This window comes from Rhipicephalus microplus, chromosome X, assembly GCF_043290135.1.
Source record: "Rhipicephalus microplus isolate Deutch F79 chromosome X, USDA_Rmic, whole genome shotgun sequence".
Classification (NCBI taxonomy): Eukaryota; Metazoa; Arthropoda; class Arachnida; order Ixodida; family Ixodidae; genus Rhipicephalus; species Rhipicephalus microplus.
This window is the reverse complement of record NC_134710.1, coordinates 206,570,688-206,594,240: the sequence shown is the minus strand read 5'-3', so window position 1 is coordinate 206,594,240 and position 23,553 is coordinate 206,570,688. Positions and strand designations below refer to the sequence as shown.

The 23,553-nt window shown below is 42.4% G+C and overlaps 1 protein-coding gene across 3 annotated transcripts; it reads right to left on the bottom strand.

Moving 5' to 3' along the window:
- Positions 1 to 5,279: 5,279 nt before the first annotated feature.
- On the bottom strand, positions 5,280 to 23,505 carry mad2 (mitotic arrest deficient 2). Of its 3 annotated transcripts, XM_037435910.2 has the most exons (6): positions 23,383 to 23,505; positions 23,166 to 23,272; positions 15,135 to 15,281; positions 14,263 to 14,383; positions 11,569 to 11,672; positions 5,280 to 5,644 (listed from the first exon to the last, which is right to left on the bottom strand). In XM_037435910.2, the coding sequence occupies exons 3-6, from the start codon at positions 15,229 to 15,231 to the stop codon at positions 5,472 to 5,474; spliced, it is 495 nt and encodes a 164-aa protein (XP_037291807.1). In that variant the 5' UTR covers positions 15,232 to 15,281; positions 23,166 to 23,272; positions 23,383 to 23,505; the 3' UTR covers positions 5,280 to 5,471. The 3 variants fall into 3 exon arrangements, with proteins under 3 accessions (XP_037291807.1, XP_075734623.1, XP_037291806.1); XM_075878508.1 differs by lacking the exons at positions 23,166 to 23,272; positions 23,383 to 23,505 and adding an exon at positions 22,586 to 22,818; XM_037435909.2 differs by lacking the exons at positions 23,166 to 23,272; positions 23,383 to 23,505 and adding an exon at positions 19,825 to 20,073.
- Positions 23,506 to 23,553: the final 48 nt, after the last annotated feature.

The following is a 23,553-nucleotide window of genomic DNA, read 5'->3' as shown; positions in this document are numbered from 1 at the left end:
CACGTATATAATCTGCATGTTCATATTTTACTAGAAAAGACATACATAAGTAATTCTAAGGACCGTAGCGCTTATCACGCTGCGCTGACCATGCAACGCTTGCACGGAAAGGCGAGTGCTTCCAACACTTTGCTAAGAAGACACGGTTATGGCCCCTACCCGTCGCCTTGCATTCTACACCTTATCACCTCTGAGACAGGCACGCACAACCGTATCAGGGCCACGCGCTTGTTTTCCAAAAAAAAACTGCCAGATGGCACTCATGTCTTACGTGTGACATGACTTGATGCGCTCGTTCACCTCCGCTGCACGCTTGAGGCCCTCTAACTCAGCGCCTTCGGAATACCATTCACCGATTTTCTTGCGCAGAACATCAAATAAATGTTTTGTTCACTCTCTCTACAAGCCAGACTGTCGTCTTTCGACAACATTTGCAGATTACATGCAGATACGGGGCCATCTTTAAATGGCATTTAATTTGTAGTGCTAGGCCAAGTTCTTAATATTTCACGCATCATAAGTCGTTGGGTAATCAAATAAAGCTATATTGTTTTATGCATAACTGGAGACGATGTAGTTGACTGAAACATTTCTCACTAAATTGAGAATGGTTTATTTTAAAGCTGTTTTTGAACTTCTACCAGTATGATAAAATACACATTTTTCAGTGAAATTCTGAAATATAGAAATGCTTGGTAAAGCCATGAAAATTCTTAAAAGTGCAAATACCAAACTCAATATCTTCAGAGTTTTATCATTTTCAGTGTAACCTGTCCACAGCTATAAATTCTTGTATTACAGATATCTTTTGCTGTTCAACATTTTTATAATTTTGAAATCTCAATTATTCTATAGCAAAGTGAACTAAACTACACAAAAGGTTGCATTCTTTTGCTCTGTTGAAAAAAAAAAGGTGACAAAAAATCTATTCTTTTGCTGTGAGTGTGCTCAAAGCTTGGAAGATGTGAAATTGAAAGGGCAAAACTTTCAAGCGACTAAAATTCATAAACCTTTTTTAGGGAAATTTTTTTACAGAACAAATTTATAATTGTTTTGGTTCAAATACTTGTGCCTAGAGTAAATTTCATCACAACCAAAAATGGTTGCTATGACCACCTGCTCAGTCCTCTCAGGATTTACTAGGCAAGGCTTTCATTCAAGGCAGAATGCATCATAATTCCTGCGAAAGGATTAGGCTATAGGGGCAACTGCCACAGCAAAAAGGACTAGCAGTTAGAGCAATGGAATGGGCTCCAAGGGATACTGTTGGGCTTGTGCAAATATTCGAACGCTTTGAATATTCGAACGATAAGTTGAGTATTTGAATTTGTTTCAATTTGAATTTAAATTATCGAATATTTTTGAAGTAATCGCAATAAACAAATAAATGTATAATAGTCCGCCTGTAAAGGTGGTTTCACTGCAATGTAGGTGTGCTAAACCGTGAAAGCATTTATTCAAGAAAAATTAGCTTTGCCGCGAAGCCCTCCTTTAAATTTTAAGGGGCCCTGCAACACTTACTGAGCATTGTCAGTAAACGCTGCCGATCGGTAGTCGAGGCTACGGAGAACACGCGAGGCAAATATTATTGCGCAGCATGCGGCCTGTAAATCACAATACATTTTCAAAGCTAAAAATGCTTTCTTCCCTCGGCAAATGACACAGCTCAAAAATCACTTCTCACAGCCAAGAAGGAATATACGGCTCTGGTCACAGCCACTGGCTGATTTGAGCATGGCGCGCTCGTCATTACCGCGGCCGCCGCTTGACCACGAGTATGTGCGCGATAACACAGAAAAGCCGCATACCCGGAAAAAAAAAAAGACGTGCTCAAGGTCACGAGGCACGTGTGACGTATTTCATTTCGCCGTTCCATTCCTCCCTGCTTAGCTTCGAGCTATTTTGTTGGGACAAGAAGAGAGAATGCAATTGCAGCGTGCGACAAATTTTTGGAACTCCACTCATGCTGGACTGATTCTAGAAACTTTGCGGCGGTAGATTTATGAGGCAACAAGCATGTTTACTGGCTGCATGGCTACTTCAAAAAGTATTGCAGGGCCCCTTTAAAGAAACATATTACCCTCAAATCAATTTTTCATTTTATTAAGCTTGTTATGACAGCTTATATACTTCAAGTATAATGAATTTTTTTTAAACGTGAAGTATCTTACAGGTTATCACTTGCATCTTACCGAAATTACTTCTCAAGGTTGTTTTAGACTTCCTTTGAACGAAAAAAAAATGGCATTTGCATAGAGCCCCTATTCCATTTCAAAGGAAATATTGTGCAGGTTAGTTATAAATATTCCCTGTTTTATTATATGCCATACATACCATTCGAATTCGATTCAAAATTATTTGATCAAAATCACTATTCGCTTCGAACCTAAAATTCACTATTCGCACAAGCCTAGATACTGTGTAGAGCTGCAGAAAGATGAATGGGGTCACTCAATATAAAAGTTTGCAGGCAAGTATTGTAATCTGCATGCTTGAGCCAGGGTAAATTGGAGATCACTGGCAAAGACCTAAACAGCAGTGGACATGATAGGCTGGTGATGACATGGTGGCCAGCAATGCTGTTTGTGCAGTACATGTTCTAGTGATCAGTACGACTGTAAGTGACACATAAGGAACTTGTGGTAATAGACATCAGCCATCGGCTGAGGTCACAGCTCATTATGGACAACAGAGTTTTAGTGCCAATGTCAAAAGGATACCGTCCATGTGTACAGACACGTCCACTGTTAAAGGGAACACTTGAGTGCATAGCATGTTTAGATTCCGTTATCTTACAGAAACACAGTAGCTTAGATAAACATAAGACCACTGGTGGTTGAAAGTTCCGGCTCTTCTTGACACACTGGTGGTGTGCATGCAAACTGTTTTCATAATCACTTACTGTTAGAGGGCCAGCAATATTGGTGGTGTGCATTCAAACGTTCTCTTTAAAATTGGATGTTACTGTACATCAAGTAATTTGTTACGTGGCTTGCTGGGCATTGCTGGTTCGTACCATTCAAATAGGTTACCAGTTACAATCAAACGACTGTGATGCATAATTGAGCAGGACAAGCACATATCCCATCCAGTTGTTCTTCATTATTGTTCTTGTTTTACTTTGCCGATAAGCTCTTTTGAACCGTAAGTTCTGAAACATACACAGCGTAAATAGAGGATTTCGACATGAGGAAAACAATGCACAAATTGCAAGCACACGTACATGAGTGAAACACTCCTGCAAAGAAACCCTGCCTCTTTTTTTCTCTCTTAATTTGATAATTTGCAATGTACTTGGGTGAACGTACGTGAAGCGGGCTTCTTGGATTTTTGTGCAGAACACCAGAAACTTCAAGTGTGCTAGTGCACTATTGTTTTCACGCTCAGCACTGACAGTTGATGGGACGGAATCACGCATGCTACAAGGGTAAAAAAAATTATCGCCAGTTGATTTCTACACATCAGTGGTACTATGAGTGGACATGGCTGCCAATGTATATCACCTCCCAGAGACAATGCGCAGAATTTGCAGATATCCTACTGCACAGAACTATGGTACCTTGTCAAGGCACAGAATGAAAGCTTGATCTTTCAGCATTCCTAATAACATATTCATGGTCCATTTAAATGCACTTTGGGCTGTTTGCAGTCGAAGAAACACTCGATTGAAAGAAAATGAACATCTTTTTATTTTGTGCGCACAGCAGATATGCTATAATAAAGGCATTAAGGCATGACCACATGGTAGCCATGATGCAGCAGGCACTTGAGCTCCATTGTCTTTCACTTCTCGGGTGCCTTGTACTCAATGCCACTCCAGATTAAACTTGTAGAAGCCAGAGAGTTCATAAAAAAATGTTTTATAAAAGGTGACCGTTTGTGAATGTCACTTCTAAATGTTGGCATATCAAGATGTGGCAGTCTTGGGCCAATTCTGGACATAACGTCGGGAACACTAGGGGGTTACAGTTAAAGGAGCAGTCTTCGCTGTGCTGTCCACACATGACAAATCAGTAGGTTTGCAGCTAATCACAGCATCCATCCATGCTGATAGCTTGATCGCTGTACTCTGCAGCAGTTGCATTTTCCAGCTCACCGCTCTCAATGTGTGCTTCACGTGTTGCATTTTCAATGCAGGCGGAAAGCCCATATACTTGTATTTAGGTGCACATAAAAGACCTCAAGTGGTTGAAGTTTTCGGAGCCCTCCACTATGATGTACCTCATAATCATATTGTGGTTTTGGCTCATAAAATCCCATCAGTTGCTAATGCTCTTATAGTTCATCATTGAGCTTCGAGAGCTTGTCATTGCTGCCAGATAGACGATCAAAAATAGCTGACAGCTTGGGCTTGTTGACGGTAGGATCTGTAAGTAACAGCTCGACTTCCCGCACATTTTCATGCTTTGTGCTCAATGAGCTGACTGTTTGATCTTTAGGCAACTCATCCAATCAGCTCTTGAAGTTGAGGTTTGGTGCCCACTCCAATCACGAAAAATCTATTATCAGTCTTTGCCGCATACAGCGCAAAGCAGTCAAGTATAAGGCCCCTTGATACATGTGATAGACAAGTGTCCAAATGGAGATTTTTGACACCACATTGTAGAAGACTAGCAATACGCAAAGAAACTAGAACGAGGACTAGTGTTTGTTCTAAATTCCATTGCAGTGCTTGCTGGCCCACGTTTATTGGCAAAAGCCATAAATGCCTCACCAAACATTAAAATTGACCAGCGCCCCGCTTCACTGTCTTCCACTGGCGACGTCATTACGGGCGACGCTAAAAATAATCCTGTGAAAACAGATCGCAAAAATTTGCAACATCATGGCATCGCAGTGATTTCACACGACGTAACGTCACACAGTGAAGTCATCACTCAATATTGAAGGTTGGTCAAAGGTGAGCCAATCGCAAAGGCAGTGCGAAATTGGGTGAGGTGCCTGTGATCCTGGCAGCAGTTTAGGTGCAGAAAGCTTTTGGAGGGTCGTGGGGCAGGACCGATAGATCGACTAAGATGGCTTTGCCTTCCGTTGTGTAAGGTGAGTGTATATGGGACCCCGTGAGTTTGTTGTCTTTTTCCACATTTTATCTGTATTTTATTCAGTAAACTTAAACCACTATCTTTTTCCTGATTTTTTATGCCCTGAGAAAAAAAGCTTTTTTTCGAGCTTTCATATTTTGAGCAAAGGAACAAAGAAAGCAAATTGCATGAAAGGACACCAACTATGCTTGCTCCCTGCAGACAGAATATGAATTATCTTTACTAACCTAAAACAGATTAAATGTGAATATTGTCATGCTTTTATTGTAAAAGTCTTATTGTAAAAGTCCATTCTACTAATAGCATGCACTGCAAAAGACAGGCACACCTAAAAAAGTTAATTTGCAACAATGTGCCACGATTCACATGCTAAGTTGTTAAAAAGAAAGAAAAAAGGAGGAAGAGGAGAGAAAGAAGGGCAATACGCAGTTACATCTTCAATGTGTTCTTGTAACACACTGCAGTATCCACAGTGTGGACACTGGTAGAAAAACTCTTGAGGTGGACTGTCTCGTTGCCTTCAATGAGAAGTGGTGGCGAGTCTTCCCAATTGTTTGGCAGTCTTGATTTCTTGTTGGTATAAATGAGAAGATCAAAAGCACCTGAGGAAAAAGAAGGCAGGCAGCAAGGTAAGATAGTTCCTCTCTCTCTCTCTCTCTCTCTCTCTCTCTATATATATATATATATATATATATATATATATATATATATATATATATATATATATATATATATATATATATATATATATATATATATATACATATACACACACACACACACACACACACACACAGCACCTCCACCACGTATGACGTCTGGGTTTGAGACAGCATTTATTCAGCCTAAGGGCTCGGCAGCAAACGGGCAGTTGAGACAGAGCGCGCACACACACGATTATGATGGTGGTGAAAACCAGTGAAGATGAGGACAGAGACCCAGACGGATGATGATGATTATGATAATGCATATATGAGAAGAAGTGCATAACGAATGCCCACACTATATGTGTGTATGTGTGCATGTTTTTCTTTTTTATGGCTATGTGAATCAGTCAGAATAAAATAGGGTGGGTCAACAGATATAGTAGGCTTGGTAATTATATGGCTTGGCTCTGCACTCCCGATGTGCATTCAGAATCTTAAGGGAAGATTTTACTTGAATTATGGACGAATCATGACACAAGCTCCTCTTTATTTTTCATTACTGTAATTTGTTTTGATAAAAAAATTGAGAGCACAAAGCAAGCATTTCATGATACTGCGTTTCAGGTGAACGTTAGATGCCTTTCAGCTTGAGGACAATCTATGCCTTCCTGCTAGTGTAGAGGCATTTTATTGAAATGGCGGGTAGTTCACACATATTAGAGCACAGCTGTTATGAGATCACAACAAGGGTCGCGAGTGCCGCCGGTGTCCATAATCACTATCGCGCTGAATTAGAAAAAAACTTCGTAAATAAAAAACACAAAGGACACAATGGTATTCGAACCCAGGTCCCCTGTGTGCCAGCCCAGTATTCTACCACTGAGCCACGCTGCTGCTTGGAACTCCTTTGCAAACTAGCTTTAGGCAAGCTTGATGTTAGGGAAGAAATCTTGTTAACTTGAGTACTTAAGCATTTTACAACAGCAAAGGAACAACCAGGCATCTCACAATGTAAATTGCGTAATTAGTGAGTCGTCGAATGCTGCAACCTATTACAAAAGCTTCAGGCATAATTTTTCATCGTTGTCAGCCACAGCAAAAGAAAAATTGCACAAAGTTTCTTGCAAGTGTGTAATGGGTACCCCAGTTCTCCAAAGAGTGACAAAGGATGGCATAGCGAATGCCTGGCGAATCCCTACAGTGGGTATGAGCCACAAGAGAAGGTGAACAGGAATGCCTGCCTACTACACAAAAGTTATGATGAATTATAGCGTAGTAGGTTCCCTGCAAGTGGGATTGCAGCAGCTAACTAAAGAGAGTAAAAAAGGGGCTCTGAAAGGCCGCTCTTTCAGATTTCACTGTGAAAGTGCTGTGCCTTCCGCACAGGCCTGGCTTTTTTTCTTTTTTCTAAAAAATACCAGCATGATTTTATTCCCCAATACGGTGACTGAGAAACACAAAAAGCAAGTGATGTTGAAAGGTGTTCAGTTCAAGAGGACAAAAGAGGGAAAAAAAAGGTAAGTGGCAGTGCTGTCCGAGACTGGGAAGACTATCACCATATTGGCTTTTGCTCAGGCACTCAATTTTTTTGCAGTGCAACAATATAACCTCAAGTACAGCACTGCACTCTGCTATATTACCAGATGCAAAGCAGTTTAGGGTCGAGCTCAATTCGGTGTGCAGCTTGACCACATTTAGTGCACATCCGCTCCCCCTTTCTCGCCTCGCATGCTGACGCAGGGAGCTCCTGCTAACCTATGCTTGCTCCCCCCCCTCTCCTCTAGGCATTCCTCCCGCAGCATTTACACCTCCTTTGAACATGCACATTCCCTCTCCATATCTTTTCTCTCCTACGCTCCGACGCAGGCAGCGTCTGCGCTCGAGTGTCTTGATTGGAAAAACCAACTGTTTGGGCTGCACAGCCGTTCACTGGCCACCCCATATATATAGGCACTGGATCTTGATCGAAGGTAGTGCCTGTAGGAGATTGCTCCTGCACGTTGTTGAACAATAAAATTTCACAGCATGTGCATTAACTAAAAGCAGACTGCGGGTCTCCGTGTCCCATCGGAGTCTTCTGTTTCTCACTGTCCATTAGCAGCAATTGACATGTTCCGACACAAAACACCGGTCCACCACTGCATGCTTTGCGGCTCCCCAGGTTTCTCTCTTTCACAACGCCACGATGAGTGCCAGTGTCGACGTCACTGCCAGTGTAAGCATTAGCACCCGCTGCTTCACATCTATACATGGTTCCGTTTTTGGGAGATGGTGTAACTTTTTGTGTTCAACTGTTACCCATTTAATTTCTCATGTAAAATTTTTTTATCAAAACGTAAGTGAAATTCAAAAGGACCAAGAAACACCTGCTCAGCTACAGGCATCGACACCATGTGACATCATTCACTAACCGTTTAAAGAGGCCCTGCGACACTATTTGAACATGTATTTTTCATCGCTTCACCTGGTGCTGTGGAATGCACCAATATCATTGCGCAAATGGCAACGCCGAAATTGATGTTGTTACAGTTTGAATTCACAGGACAAACTACCTTGATATCAGACTATGGCGACACACATCGGCTATTTTTGTTATGAGAACTGACGACGTGTCATGTGACGTGACGACAAATATTGTTCGCTTTTGATTGGCTTGACGCGACAAATAGCATGCAATATTCATATGGTGGTAGCTAGACCATACGAGTGAATGCTGAATGCTAAACACAGCAAAAACCCTTTTTACACTTTCTCAGAAAAAAATCATTCCTGTTTCTAAATGATGTATTCTCAGAACAACAAACACAACACTTAGCCTGCGAACGAGGCTATGGTACGCCAGCAACTAAGGGTGGAAACACATGCCACGTTTTTAGCATGCCAAAAATGCGACAAGTGATGGGCGCCGGTGTTGCCATAGAACGCGTCTGGCAAGCAAGCCAAGAAGTGGCCCCGCCCAAAGCGCATGCGTGTATCTTACACAGTGTGACCGTGGGGACGTCCACTGCCCGACACACGTGGCTCGTAGTAACCATGCTAACAACGCCATCAAAAAGAGTGGTAGCGAGGCATTCTTTGAAGGTCACCACGAGGTGACATTTCCAGTATGTCTTTACGAGACGCATGCTGTGATTGGAAGTGGTCTTTGACGTCAGCAGACGAGTGAAATGCGAAAGAGAATGTTTCTCCTCGTCTGCTCGAGTTTCGAACTTTGAGGACTCATAGCTTTCCTTTCCGTGCACCAATTTCCATAATTCTTGTTGCATTCATCTCGGTAATCATTGCTACACGTGTTCCAGTGCCAAGTAAGGCTGTTTGAAAAGTGTCGCAGATCCCTTTAAGGCAAGTCACTGCCTTTAAAATGCATTTTTAGGGAAAAAAAGTTTTTAATTTAACATACTCAAGCTCTCTGTCCACTCAAGAATATTTAGCTAAATAATTATGTAGTTATATTGAGCCATTCAAAAGTTATGACCAGCAATCTCGTCATAATTGCATCTTCATATACATATTACGCAACTCTAAATTATCTTAACGCATCTTAAAGCTTGTGGGGCATGATTTTTCAATTTCTTTTAAAATTTTAACAACACGGCCGTGGCACTCTTTTAGGCTGGATGAGTTTTCGCTTGGCTGTGTGTTCCTTTTCGCATGCCATTTCAAGCTATTTTAGACTGTGCTTTCAAGGAGAAAGCTATAGCATACCATGAAATATAGCATAGCGATGTAGTGTCAATGTGAGTTATTAAATCAATATACCAAGTGTGGGCCCACTGTGGAGCATGTCGATGAGAGTCACCTGGAAACGCAAAATGACCTATAAAAAAAATATGTGCTTCAACTCGCTCAAAAGGAGATTGTGCTGCTTCGGAGGAGTTCCCAAGCTATGAACTTGCCCTGCTGAATTTCCGACATACTGAATTTTTTTTTATTAAGATTCGGTTGAAATCTTTAAATTTTTTTTACAAAAACATTTTTTCAACCTATGTCTATGCAAACGGCAATACATTTTCTTTTAATAAATAATTTCACAAACGTTTGAGTGTTATTTCTTTATAGTTGGAACTCTGCGTTCAAGCAGAGTGATTGAAAACAAGATGTAACTTTTTGTGGCCAAAGCAAACTTGCCAAATATCGATTGCATCAGTACCTTCATAATAATGTACGTTAGCTAAGAGACGTCATGATCATGGAGGTCAGATGCAAACGACATTGCCTTCACTATGTACCTACCAAGTCGTGCTTGCATGCCACCAACCGCTCTGCCGACTGTTAGCACAACATGCATATTAGATGCAAGCAGCTCTTACACTAGCCTGTGTAACGCTGTCTCTCCGTCTGCACCGCTCCCTTTGCCACAGGTGTTGGAGCGGGGCCAAGTAGCTCACGCCCTCCTAGCAGTGCGCAGTGACCTCTCTCCGTCGCCTGCCGCGGGCTCGCCATGTGTCAGCTCTCTCGCTTCACCTTCTCTACCGCTCGCAATGCTCGAGCCTACTCCTCACGTAGGCATCATCTAACCCGCGCCACCTTTCTGCATTGCCGGCACCTCGAGAATTTCACGGTGCTGACAATGTGGACAGTGCGCTGCTGCTTGCCACACGACCGCACCGACGGGCGGCACGCCATCGCAGAATGCTTCCCGCTAGTGTGCGGGTACCTTTCCCGGCTGTCGCCGGCTTTGCGAGGGTTAGCGAAGCCAATCACGTTTGCAAATGGCAACGTCAACACCGACGAGGCGCAAGCCAGGGAAGCCGAACACAAGTGTCGGCAGTGGAAGACCAGCGACGCTGACGAGGTGCAAGCCAAGAACACCGATCGAGTTCAAGAATACAGAAGGCGTGCGGGTAACATCGACGAGACGCAAGCCAAAGAAGCCGAGCGCAAGCGTCTTCAACCCGTCCCGCCTCCCGTGTCTTTGCGTTTTAAAGAAACGTTTACTCGAGTAAACGCTACACCAAGTTTCACTTCAGACTGTTCTTCCAGCCCCCACATCGACGCCCATTTCAACCGGGTCAACGCCAGCGCACCACTGCTGCTTCGCATCCCATTAGGGTTCCCTTCGGAGAGATGGTCCATAGTTTTTGGGGCATATTTTGGTCTTTATCAATTTTATTTTTTACATTTTAGCAATCTCATCATTTTAAACTTCAAATTTACCTAAAACCTATAAGCCAAAACCATAACTATAAGTTTTCAACTACAACTGTAGAATTTTTTTCTCGAAGGTGGTGACCTACCTTGAACAATAATGGCAAGGATGACAAGGTGCAATCGACAAGGATTAGTCCACCTATCAAAATGTAAGCCAGCCTGTCTGAGGCACCTTATCACTAATTTTACTATTTTTATTTCACAATCATGAGGTAAGTGATGAACCAAAGCAGAACAGGCTGCTTTGCACACATTATACCCCAGCAAATGTGGTCAAGTATGACATACGTATTAGTTTATGCTTGGCAAAAGATACGGTTCATGGCAAGTACTTGTTGAGACTGAAAGCTTTGAAACCTTTTATCATACAATAAATTTTACAAGTACAAGATGAAAGCAAGCAAGAATTTTGTGTATTTTATTGCTCTACTGTACATTTATATTGATTGATGCATACATTTACCTCAATAGGCAAAATTAAGTATTGTAATAAATTTACACTTCTTAATTGTAAGACATATGCAGGAGCTTCAGGGAAAGCAAGGTAAGGAAAAGGATCTTAAAAGAAATTATAAACACAAAGGTAAAGTGCGACTAGTGTTTTGCCACTGACAAACACTGATATAGTCATGGTAATATCAGCATATATTTTAATTGAAAGACATTTCATTAATAATATCAAAGATCAAAGCACTTTTTCTGTAAGCCAGAAAACACAAAAACCTTACATGCTGTCTCCAGAATAGGCAAGTATGTGACACTTGCCACAATTTGCCGAATGACGCTCTTAATCTCATTCTGGATATCACTCAGCTCCTTCTCCTTTGGCTTGCTGCATACAATAAACATTATATGCAAATTAAGTCCACATCCCAAAAGCACTCGTGCACAGCAGTCATGTGAAAGTGACCTGTATGCTCTTTAAGGGGACAGGGTACGCAAAATATGGGGAATTTTTTTTTTTTTTTTTTTTAGCGTTATTTGACATCTGCAGCCTTTTCTGAACCAGAATCAGTCATTATTTTGTCCCTCTAAAAGTGACATATTTCAAAACTTGAGCGGTGTCCTACCATGCCCCAATTCTTACATAGCAAGACATTCTTGCAGTTCAAGCATCACAGTTGTATGAAGAAGTTACAGTTTGCAAGCTGGAGTGCATTTGGCACATACAGAAAAGAATGGGCACAGAACTGCGAGAGCAAAAGAACAGTGACATCAAGCTTTCAGTCAGGAACTCTATATCTGGTCGTTTTAGTGGTGTTATCATTGACAAGCACCAAAACTATTATCGTCGGGCCAATAAAAGAAATAGAGCCAGCTTGAAGGACATATGAAAAGCTGTCCGGTACACATATTTTCACATGGCATCAAAGGATACCAACCAATCCCACAGCCTTTACTCAATGAATGCCGAAACTTGGTGTAAATTCAACAAAGCCCACTTAAATGGTGAACCACTCGCTCATAAAGAACACCTTCTAGCATCTGTTATAGAGGCTCTCAAGCCAAATTATCTGGAACTAGGTCATCTAGAATTACTGGCTAAATGCCTCCATGGAAAAGCTCAAAGCCATAATGAGTCATTGGATTGTCCTATGAGAGCACGCTCTATGAGAGCACGCTCTATGAGAGCACGCTCTGAAAAACAAAAATTTTTCCTTGGACACCAAACACTAAATATGCACTCTTGATGCTGTGTTCACTTTCAATGATGGCAATATAGCTCGTGTGAATCCGCTGAACTATTTAGGAATTTCGCTACGGCACTGCACAGTGCAGCACCTACGTACCCTAGAACTGCGTCGACTGACGCGGCTGCATAGCAGGTGACAAGTGAGGCTCGCCAGGCAAAATGTTTCAACATAAAAAGAAAAAAATTATATTGGTGATGAGTGTATGGCTGGTGCCTATTGAGAGGATCTGTTGATTCGCTGTTATATCGTACTTTTGAAATAATGCCGACATTTATCAACTTTAAATTGCGATTATATCAAAACATTCTTTTTGTTTTTATGTTCCTTTTCATCAGCCACCACAGTATCTAGAATCATAGATTTCAGCCAGCATTTAGATAACATAATAGAGAATATTGCAGAAGCATAATTATGGTTGTGCAAGGAAGTGCTCTTCTACAACATGACATCTAACAGCTATTATTGAGTGATAATTAGGTTCCTGAAGTAAAAAAATTACAAAAATTGAGCATTACAATATTCAGTGCTAAATCTGCTTCATTAAGAAGAGGAATGGCTCATGATTACAATGACAGTAAAATAATCACTGGAGCTGTTATGGTTATGGATAAAAAGGTACATGAATTTCGCCTAAAATACAAGGCGAGTATAGGACTTACCCTGTTCCCTTAAGCTCAAGGTATGAAGGGCAGAACACGTTGTTCTGGGCCAGATATGGGAGGCCATAAAAGGACTGTTGCATGTTACACTTCAATAACTGTTACAGGCTTGTGAGTCATTCAGATTCGTCTGAAGCTAGCATTGGCATTTGTCATAGCACACTGTGTCATTGTATATTTACATGTATGCCTTAAGCAACCATTCATTTAAGTCTGTGAAGCTTATGCAAAAGCTTTTTGATTGCATGCTACATAAGGCATAAGGCTGCTTCAAACTTTTAAGATTTGGGCAATACGTTTATGAACTGTGTGACCACTTTGGTAGTGCTTAGCTAAGGAGTCATTAAATTTATGCATCTGTGAGCAAAGTTAACAAGTTTTATTATTAATTTACTAATATTGACCTCGCATAACATGCACATTCAAACAGTTTGAAAAATAATTTTTAGAGTAAAGAAATTTCTGTGAGAAATAAACGCTTTCAGTTTCATCACAGGCTCACAAAAACTGACAGCTGGCTAAAACCAACGATTATTTATAGCACCTATAACTCTGATCTCTCCACCCTGGCCTTTTGTCACATTGACAATGCTACCACAAAAATATCGGTGTAAGCTAATGCCTTATTCTTCACTTAAAATCGTAGCAGCATGTCTTCATGGCAGAGGTGGGCTAAATATACACCATCGTTCCATCATGAGCTGCTCCTGCACTGCATAAATATATCCAGCTTTCGACACTTGCAGCCACCGGCATAAAAATTTGGTTTCATAAAAATGAAAAAAAAAAAAATGAGGGTGGGTATGGCTTTTGTATTTTATTCAATATTGACACACATGAACAATTGCAATTAAGCCTATAAAATTAGTCGCATTTGTAATCGTTTGGAAGGAGAGCTGTGGGGGATAGGCTTTGTAATTTCTCCGTGTTTTGGCAAAAGCTCAAGTGCACAGGCAAGAGGAAGAGCAATAAAATTTCATCACTATGAGACACAGTAATTGGAACTGTATGCAAGATTCACTCCAGCTCTATAAGAGCAGATTTGGGTAAGCTCTGCCCACATACTCACCTGGTATTTGTCATCTCTTCATCTGACTGAATTCTGAACTCCCAGCGCTCTAATGCTTCCTTTGTCTCAGCACTTGATATCACCAAAACAACTTGATGGACAGCCTTTGCCTCGAGCCAATCTGCAAGGTCATCAAGCAAAATTATCAATAAGCTTCCTTGCATTATATAAAACATAAGTTTTTGTTTCATTTTTGTTTGACTGTATTTCGTTTAACCCTTTGCAGTCTAAAACTTCTACCCACTTTCTGGCTCTACCGATTGCAAGCTTGCCCATGGGCAACTTATGTATCACTGAGCTCATGGATTGGTCATTTGCTCTACGAAATAGTGCCTTGGCCTTCCAGTGATGGAGTTTCAACTGCGCCAGTCCGCATTTTCATTTTTTTTTGCTGCCCTCTGCCGTTTTGCAGAGCTCGATACTACCGGGAAGTTGTATTGCCAGAACGAAAGGCTCTTAGATAAATAGGCATTTCGCTGCTCTACCGGTGGGGGAAGGGTGCTCCTCGAATTGCTCTTCCTCCTTGCGCCGTCGTGACATGTGCTCATGTCGGGGACGTCCTCCTCAGTGATTGGCTGTGCGGCAATGGCGTATCGCTAACGTTGTGTCACACTGCCAAAGTGAACAGAGTCACGACGGGCTACGCCTTCCCTCGCCCTATGATGGAGAAGGGTGGCGTGGCCGCATGAAAATTTGAAACCAGCTGAAACGGTTGTTCTAACCTCTTTAACTTCCTTATTATAGCATGTATTCAAACAAAAAATCCTTGCAGCAGGATGTTCACACAGCAAAAGTGCACAAGTTTCTCTTCATAACATTTTTCGGACCACAGGGTTGTTTAGTGGCCCTTGTAAATGCCTTATATTACTAACCTTTGAGTTGTGCCAAGATTGTATCCAAATACTTCTGCAGGGATTTGTCACATGTTACAAGAATACTGAGACCATACTTCTGAACAGTAGCAAACATCTCTGGTGGGTAGACTCCACGCTGGTAGAGTATGCTGTTGATGCCATAATCTGTACGGAAAACATAAACTAGCTTTAAACTTCACACATGGCCAATTTTGAACAGCATGAGCCACATTCACTCAATTGTAACGCGACCACCGATTGTAATACCAGCAATGACTTTTCATTGCGTCTAGGAGAGAAAAAAACAAAAAGCAAAGAATTGCGTGCACTATTACGCTTTTTAGACTACTTGAATTTTGGTGATATCTGCATTCAATTGTTACACGAGGCTCGACTTCAGGTAGCAAAAATCTGGGAAAAAAAAACTGCTGTTTTATTCAAGTAAATACGGTATTATGACTACCTCATTTTTGTAAGGACATCCACTTTTGCCAGATTTCCACCCAGCTTAACATAATGTCAAGTTGGTTCCTTAATGACATACTACAGAAAAACAATACCCATACTGTTCCGTCATAAATATTGACACTAGCGTAGTTTGAGGTCATTCATGCAGTATCACATTGATGCATATAATGCCAAGAAATTTTGATATCACTTGCACAGTTTCGAATTTGCCCACTCACACATGCAAATAGCTATAGCTGCACATGAACACATTTCTGAAGTAAACATCAGTCTATAGAAAGTATGCTCATCAATGATTTTAATAGAATTCTGGCAATTTCATCAATGCTGCAATGAATCCAGCTATCATGATGGCATTTGCCATGACTAAAATATGTAGTGCCAGCTTCAAGGGGGCTAACGGTCAAGTTTTATGAAAACTGCTTTCTTTTGTGCAACAAAAAGCTGAACGATCATAGTGTCTAATCATGGAATAGTAATGCAGAAAATGTCATGAAACATTTATAATCAAAATGCTTCGATCTGCTGTGACAATGAAGCCATATACACACAACAAATGCTGCTAAAAGCGGGAAATGAGCATGACAGGGGTTTGGGTTTGTGCGGTGCGTGGAGGTCTGTTGTGTATGCATGCACTCGGCACACATGTACCATGACTCTACAACATGTTCCACTAGCTTCCATGAACATGTCCCACTAGATACTTCTCAGTGTGTAATTCCTTTTACCTCATATGCACTGAATAGAGCATCTAAAGATCATAATATTGCCACCCGTAGATTAAAGCGGGTGACATGCTCATGCAGAGGCACAGGACACAAAATAAATGCACGTGCTATCCGTCTCTCGCATGCACGCCCAAGCGACGCGTCTGGCAAGAGTCCTGCTGCTCTATCCCTACGTCCAATAAACCTCACCTGGACTTTTAAAGGGACGTGACAATATACATGCTCTAATGTTCAGCAACAATCACGGTGCACATGAAAGCATTAGATTGCACACAGCGAAGACTCCATAATCCACCTTCAAAAGTTTTGCTATACTTTTAAACTTGATTTTAAATTATAAATGTTACTCAGATCACAAAAAGTACATCAATATGTCATTATAATTTATTATCATTTCAACCATGATCTAAACACATGCTCTTGTCTGTTGTCGGTGCCTTTAGTTAAGTGGTATTGAGGTCCTAACACTTAATGGCATTAATCATGCTCTATTTGTCAGACAATACAATACTATCCTTTATAAATACAAGAGCATTTGTTTTCACCACTCATACCCACTCTGGCCTGGCTGTCTATCCAGCTTTGATGGCGTGACTGCAAAAATGTAAGAAAGAACAGACTCCTAGAGGAATAATGTCTGGGTCTGTATGGGAGCACCTCTCATGGTGAGATGCTCCCAAACCTAATGTACAGCTTGGTCCTTCTTGAAAGGATATGCATGAGTGTATGTTTTTTTTGCACCATGGCAGCTGCTTCGTGCGTACGTCAGCAAAAGGTAGCAAGAGAAAGCACATCCACTTTTGAGTTTCTATTGGTGGCTAGAATAGACATTGAAAGAGACGCACGCTAACCATATTAAAAATAATTAAATGTAACATCGATTACTCTGTGGCATTGAATACTGTACAATACACATATATGTATCCACATGATTTGCCATAACTTCATATGTGGCTCACATCTCAAGCAGGGACAATTTGATGGATATGTAGGGTTTAACGTCCCAAAACCACCATATGATTATGAGAGACGCCATAGTGGAGAGCTCCGGAAATGTCGACTATCTGAGGTCCTTTCACATAGTTTCCAAAAATTAACTAGAGGGGACTCTGGCGCTGCGATCGTTCAGGGACCATGGGAATGATGCGTAGTACACGGATTTGCCCAGTCTTCGTACTTGCGGAGGGCGAATCGCACTTGTGGCTTCGTTTATTGCTGTGTTTCCATTTTGTTTCAAAGGAAAAAACAAACCATTTCGAACTTCGTGGCCCGAATTTAAATGGTAAGCCTAAACAAATAAAGTGGTGAAGCGCAAATGCTGAACATTTGCCGATTTTCGTTTCGTGAGAAAGTAGCTCCAAGCCACACAAACACACACGAAGCTAGAAGTATGAAGATTAGACAAATTCATGTACTACCCATCATTCCCATGCTCCCTGAAGCACCATGCATTTCAGCTCCCATACACGTCACTCTGGGGTTTTGTGAATACGCAGCGCCACTTGTCGATGCAGTTTTGAGTAGTGCAAAGCCGAACTCCCTTGCAGTTTGCTGCGCACCAGGTGCAACTACAGCGTACGAAACAATGATTGAGCAAAATATTAGGTGCACTTGCACATTCAACACTTAAAAAAAAGAGCTACGAATTTCTCTTCACTAGTCGGAAGCATCACTGAATCGCCGTGAAGTGTTTGCTGCTTCACTCGCCAAAACAACAGCGAAAACAAAGCCGACGCAACAGCTCTGCACTCTACAAAAAAAGACTCCAGTCTATGCTAGTGTTGCGCTGTGTATTGCCACAGATGTAAAGGGCTTTAGTTTTACTGATTTCCGCAGCTTTCGCGATGCAGAACGGCAAGGGCGCTGGATACGTGTCGTTGTGAACGTGTTGGGTAAGCGAATTATTCGCGTTCTCCACAGCCATTTGCATGAGAAAGTGTGGTAATGTAGTTCTCTTGTAATCGTTTTGAGTTGCCTTGACGGAGAACCATGGCAACTTTGATTATGAAGCTTAACAGAGCCTCTGACCGTGGTGCACACGATAAACATCGCACACGCCCACAACCACATATAATCTGAAGTTGTCACCGCCACACAGCATTATGCACGTAGTGCTTTCAAGCCTCTAAGTTCCGGCTTTAGTTAGTAAATGCGAACACATACGTCATCAGGTAGATCGCAAAATGATCATGACCACAATTAGGTTTTTCTTGCCGTTAGTCTCTGCGATTGCCAGAGCTATTTCGGGGGCCTCGGTTTTGCCTTTCATTGTACACCTATAAAGTGGACATGCATGTATCCCCATTTGCAGTACATATAAACGGATGACAACCATCAACAGAACATTCTAGCATGGATAATAAAACACTGTTCAATGCACAGGAAGCAAGAGATCACGATGGAAAATGCCACTGCAAAGGCGAAAATCGCCAGTGCTATCCGTGCCGGATAAAGATAACTTCATACCACTGATCATAAGATACATTGCTTGTGTATGCACTTCATCAATTTGAAATCATGTGTGTATGCCCAAGTTTAACGCATTCAGGCGTTACAAAAAGCACGTTTAAGTGCTTGCCTCAGACTCGATGTCATGCGATGCTCGCTTACACTTAAATTGCCAGTTGCAGTACGCCGAAATAACTGAAACACATTTTGTATTGTACCCGCAGTTCATTTTCATGAGCAGTATACTCTCCTAAGGCGTGGTTAGATTGGAGGAAGATGCTTGCCAGGTCCTTGATTTTCAGAAAACCGCGCCTCAAGGCCAACGAATGAGAAGGGCCTATGCATGTTCACTTGCGCACGGCTCTCTTTGCACTACCCATTTATGGCCGGCGCGCCGAGGGGGCCTGTGGTGGCGGCGTTTTTCGCAGCGCCGCCTGGGCAGAGTCTGACATCTATAGACACTAGAGCCAGAGTTCTCTCAAGTGTATATTTAGGAAACTATGTGTTCTTTAATGTGCACCCAAATCTGAGCACACGGGTCTACACCATTTTCGCGACCACCAAAAATGCAGCCACCACAGCCGGGATTCAATCCCGCGACCTGCAGGTCGATCCCGCAACCTTACCCACTAGACCACCGCGCCGGGGAGAGCAGGGACAATTTAACCGCTACAAACTTTACAGGGAGAACTACAAAGAGCCTGCGGCGATGACTTGAACACAACGCGTGCGGCGCTTCGCATGTGCAATTTTTTACTTAGGTGAGAAAAAAAAAGGGCTATCGTCATGGGTTCACGTTACCTCGCGAGCAAAATTTAAGTGCAAAGAGCTGCCACAACTATCAAGGACACTGGCAGGCACTGACAAGCGTAGCAAGTACGCGAGGCCATCGGTACGTTCACAACAGCGTTGGTATTACAAAATGCCTTGCTGTTACAGCGTTCTCAGGTTTGATTAGCCCAGATGTAACATAATAAAATGGAAAGCAACACAGCACAAGGACATAAAATTACTTGAATCTCGGGCGTCATTTTATAAAACGGAGTAAAAACATTCCAACTTACTGAAGAACTCCGCCACGATCTGGGCAGAACCTTTTAGGGTGATGGCATTTTGAGTAACTGTTGAAGCCTGCATGGCCGTTGGCTATCAAATATTTACCATATAAGCTAGAATACGTTTTATCGACAATGACCATAGACATTGGGAGCGGATTAACCGCCTTGGCCCGCGTCACAGGGTTACCAGATGCCGCGAACCTCTAACAGCCAAATATGACTCCGTTGCATCGTCGTGCTCTGTTATCGTTGTAGCCCAAACCAACGCCTCCTCTATTTAGATGCCTGTCCACAGCCTGCCACGTGAGAGCAGCTGCCACACTCTTTCTCTCTTTCATTTTCGATTGGATAAATGGATGGATGTGGCTGTACCCTTTAGATCGGGCGGCGGCTACCGTCACCTAGCCGTAATACTTAGGTAACTAGCTATTAGATTTATCTTTCTTTATTCTTTAAATAGTGAGGTTGAGGATTCGTACTTTGCAGTGAAGGGTTTAATTTTCACTCGTGCCTTGACTTAAGCCACCAATCAGATAACCTCCTTCTAGTTAAGTCTACCCGCTTAAAGTCTATTTTGCCCTCCCTGTCCCTAAACCCCAGTACTTTGAAAAACTCTGCGCCATCATCCTGAATTATTGGGTGAAGCCCTTTACAGAACATTATCAAGTGGTCAGCAGTTTCCTCCTCCTCTCCACATGCACTGCATACCGTGTCTACCCCTTCGTATTTGGCCCGATATGTCTTGGTTCGCAATACTCCCGTCCTGGCCTCAAACAGTAGAGAACTACCCCGAGTATTATCATAGATTCTTTCTTTGGCAAGTTCCTGCTTAAAAGTTCGACAGATCTCTAGTACGGACTTCTTAATCGTTCCAATTATCCACATGTCAGTCTCCGTTTCCTTCACTTTCTTCTTAACCGATAGTTCTTTTTGGTTTGGCCACCTGCTGTTTTCTAAGTATTTACCAGTCAATTTCCTGGTTCGCTTCCTCCATTTTGTATCGACATTCTTCATGTACAAGTAGCTGAATACCTTCCTAGCCCAACGCTCCTCCCCCATTTCTCTCAATCACTTCTCAAATTTTATCATGCTGCTAGCTTCCCTGCCCTCAAATGATGTTAATCCCATATCACCTTGTACTCCCTGATTTGGTGTATTTCCGTGAGCTCCTAAGGCAAGCCTACCTATTCCACGTTGCTTAATTTCTAATCTTGCTTGAACTTCTGATCTCATGAACAAGACCGCATTTCCGAACATCAGCCCAGGAACCATGACCCCTTTCCATATTCCTCTCACAACATCATACCTATTGTAATTCCACAGTGCCCTATTTTTCATCACAGCTGCATTCCTATTACGTTTATTCGTCACGTATATTTCGTGTTCCCTTAGGTACTCGGTCCCATTGCTTTTTGTATTTGTATTTATCTGTTATCTCTAGCGTGACCTCCTGTATTCTAAGCTCACTACCTTCGTTATCATTAAAAATCATGACTGCTGATTTGTCCTTACTGAATCTAAAATCTAACCTATCTCTCTCATTACCGCAGGTGTCCATCAATCTCTGCAAATCTTCCTTGTTGTCGGCCATTAGCACTATATCATCTGCGTACATTAATGCTGGTAGTGCCTGATCAATGAGTTTTCCTTGTTTGACTAAAGAGAGGTTGAAGCCGAGTCCACTTCCCTCTAATTTGGCCTCTAATCCTTGTAGGTACATCATGAATAACAAGGGTGATAGTGGACACCCCTGCCTAAGTCCCCGTTTCACCTCTGTGGGCTTGGATACCTGCTTTTCCCACTTTATAACTACCATGTTACTTTTATAGATTTCCTTTAAAAGATTAGTGACTCCGTCTTCCACACCCAGTGTGTCTAGTATTCCCCACAAGTCCTCTTGAACCACGCAATCATACGCTCCCTTGATATCCAAAAATGCTAGCCACAGGGGCCTGAGTTCCTTTTCTGCTATTTCAATGCACTGCGTCAGTGAGAACAGATTGTCTTCCAACCTCCTGTGTTTCCGAAACCCATTCTACAGTTCCCCCAGCACCCCCTCATCCTCTATTCATGCCTGCAGTCTTTCCTTTATAATCCTTTCCTTTATAATTAGTGTTGGTTTCTAGCGCCACTTGTGGCGGACGGTGCAACAACTCGACATTTTGCATAGCCTCCGAAATTACAGATCTTGGATAGCTCTTGAATACCACCACATACGTATAAGTGTGTCTTTACATATCTGTGCCTGAGTTTTCTATTTTCCATGCACTGCTTTGTATGTTTTTGCTTCAAGATACGTGTTCAAGGTTCAATTAACGGCTAAGGAGTAGCCGGCGCCATAATGGTGCGCCAACATCTCCTTATATATCATATCAATAAAAAAAAAATATCATATCAATCTTGAATACCACGGAGAAAGGAAAGTGTTGAATACTGACGAGCCTATAGGGACCACAAGTAAAAAAACGCCGTGATAATATTGTCGGTCGCGAGCGCAACGCCGTGGCGCTTGCTCGAAACTGAAGGCAGGGCGACTCCGCTGGCAACACGAGCCATTCGTCAGGCATCCTAATAAAAGAGGCGTTACCCAAACGCATAGAGTTTCATACAATAATACCTAGAGGGAAATCTGGCGCAAGTTCCTACGTGGGCTCTTTCAGCGGCGCTTGTAGTTGTACCCCCATGAGAATTATGGGAAGCATAGGCTTCGGATATGCTTCAGGTCCAGGCGGCCGTGTTTAGATCATAGAGTCGCTCACAAACTTACCTAGAGGGAAATCTGGCGCTGGTGAGCTGCTGGATGCAAGAAAAGGCAGTATATCTGCACGTCAACAACTCGGGATCACTTAACTCAAAGTCAAACGTCACACGTCGTTGGAAAAGCGATCGGCTTCAACTGACTATGCCATAACAAGCGACTTTAAGGTCAAGTGAAAAAGAAAAAAAAAAGTAAATAAAAAACGGGGTTGGGAGATTTCTTCACAAAATACCCATGGGAGAGACGAAAGCTAAGTGAGAAATGCTTAACGTCTTGTCTGCTGCGTCTAACCAAGTGGTCTGCCCCCAACGCACCTCTCGTTTTTGTGTGTGTGTGTGTGTGTGTGTGTGTGAAGTCGAGCCAGAAGGGCATGACAATGCGTCCAAGGTCAATCTTGTGCGTCTACTTAGCTTTGCTGTCGTTTTGTAGTCGATTTAAACGAGTTTTGGCAAGACGCGCTCACGAAAAAAAACGTGAATTAACTCGAACTGATATTTTGAACTGGCATAAGATGCTACATCTATGCACAGCGGTAAGTAGACGACGTAAGCTGTCAAATACGACTCCAAAGCCGCAGTAAACTTCATACCTAGTGGTCTTCAGCCTTTTTGAACAACAATGGCGCTGCTTCAGTGCCTTTGTTGTACCAACGCCTCCGTTGTTTATACCCACGCTGCGCGAAGAACGAAACTGAATCTGTAAAAAATACGCAGACAGACTAAGAGTACACGATTGCAGCGCCAGGTTTCTTTGGAAACTCTAGCTCCAGAGGGGGAACTACTCACTCGCTGTATTCCAGTACTCACCGTAGACGGCTAGGGTGCCACCCTAGCTCCGCTCCGAGAAGACCGCATCGTAGACAAATGCGATGCAGGCTACTTTGCTGTCTAAACAAGATGGCAGCTTAGCGAATCGCTCAGATAGATCAAATCTCGCCAGAATGGCCGTCTATACCAAGGAGGATTAAAAAAAGTTGC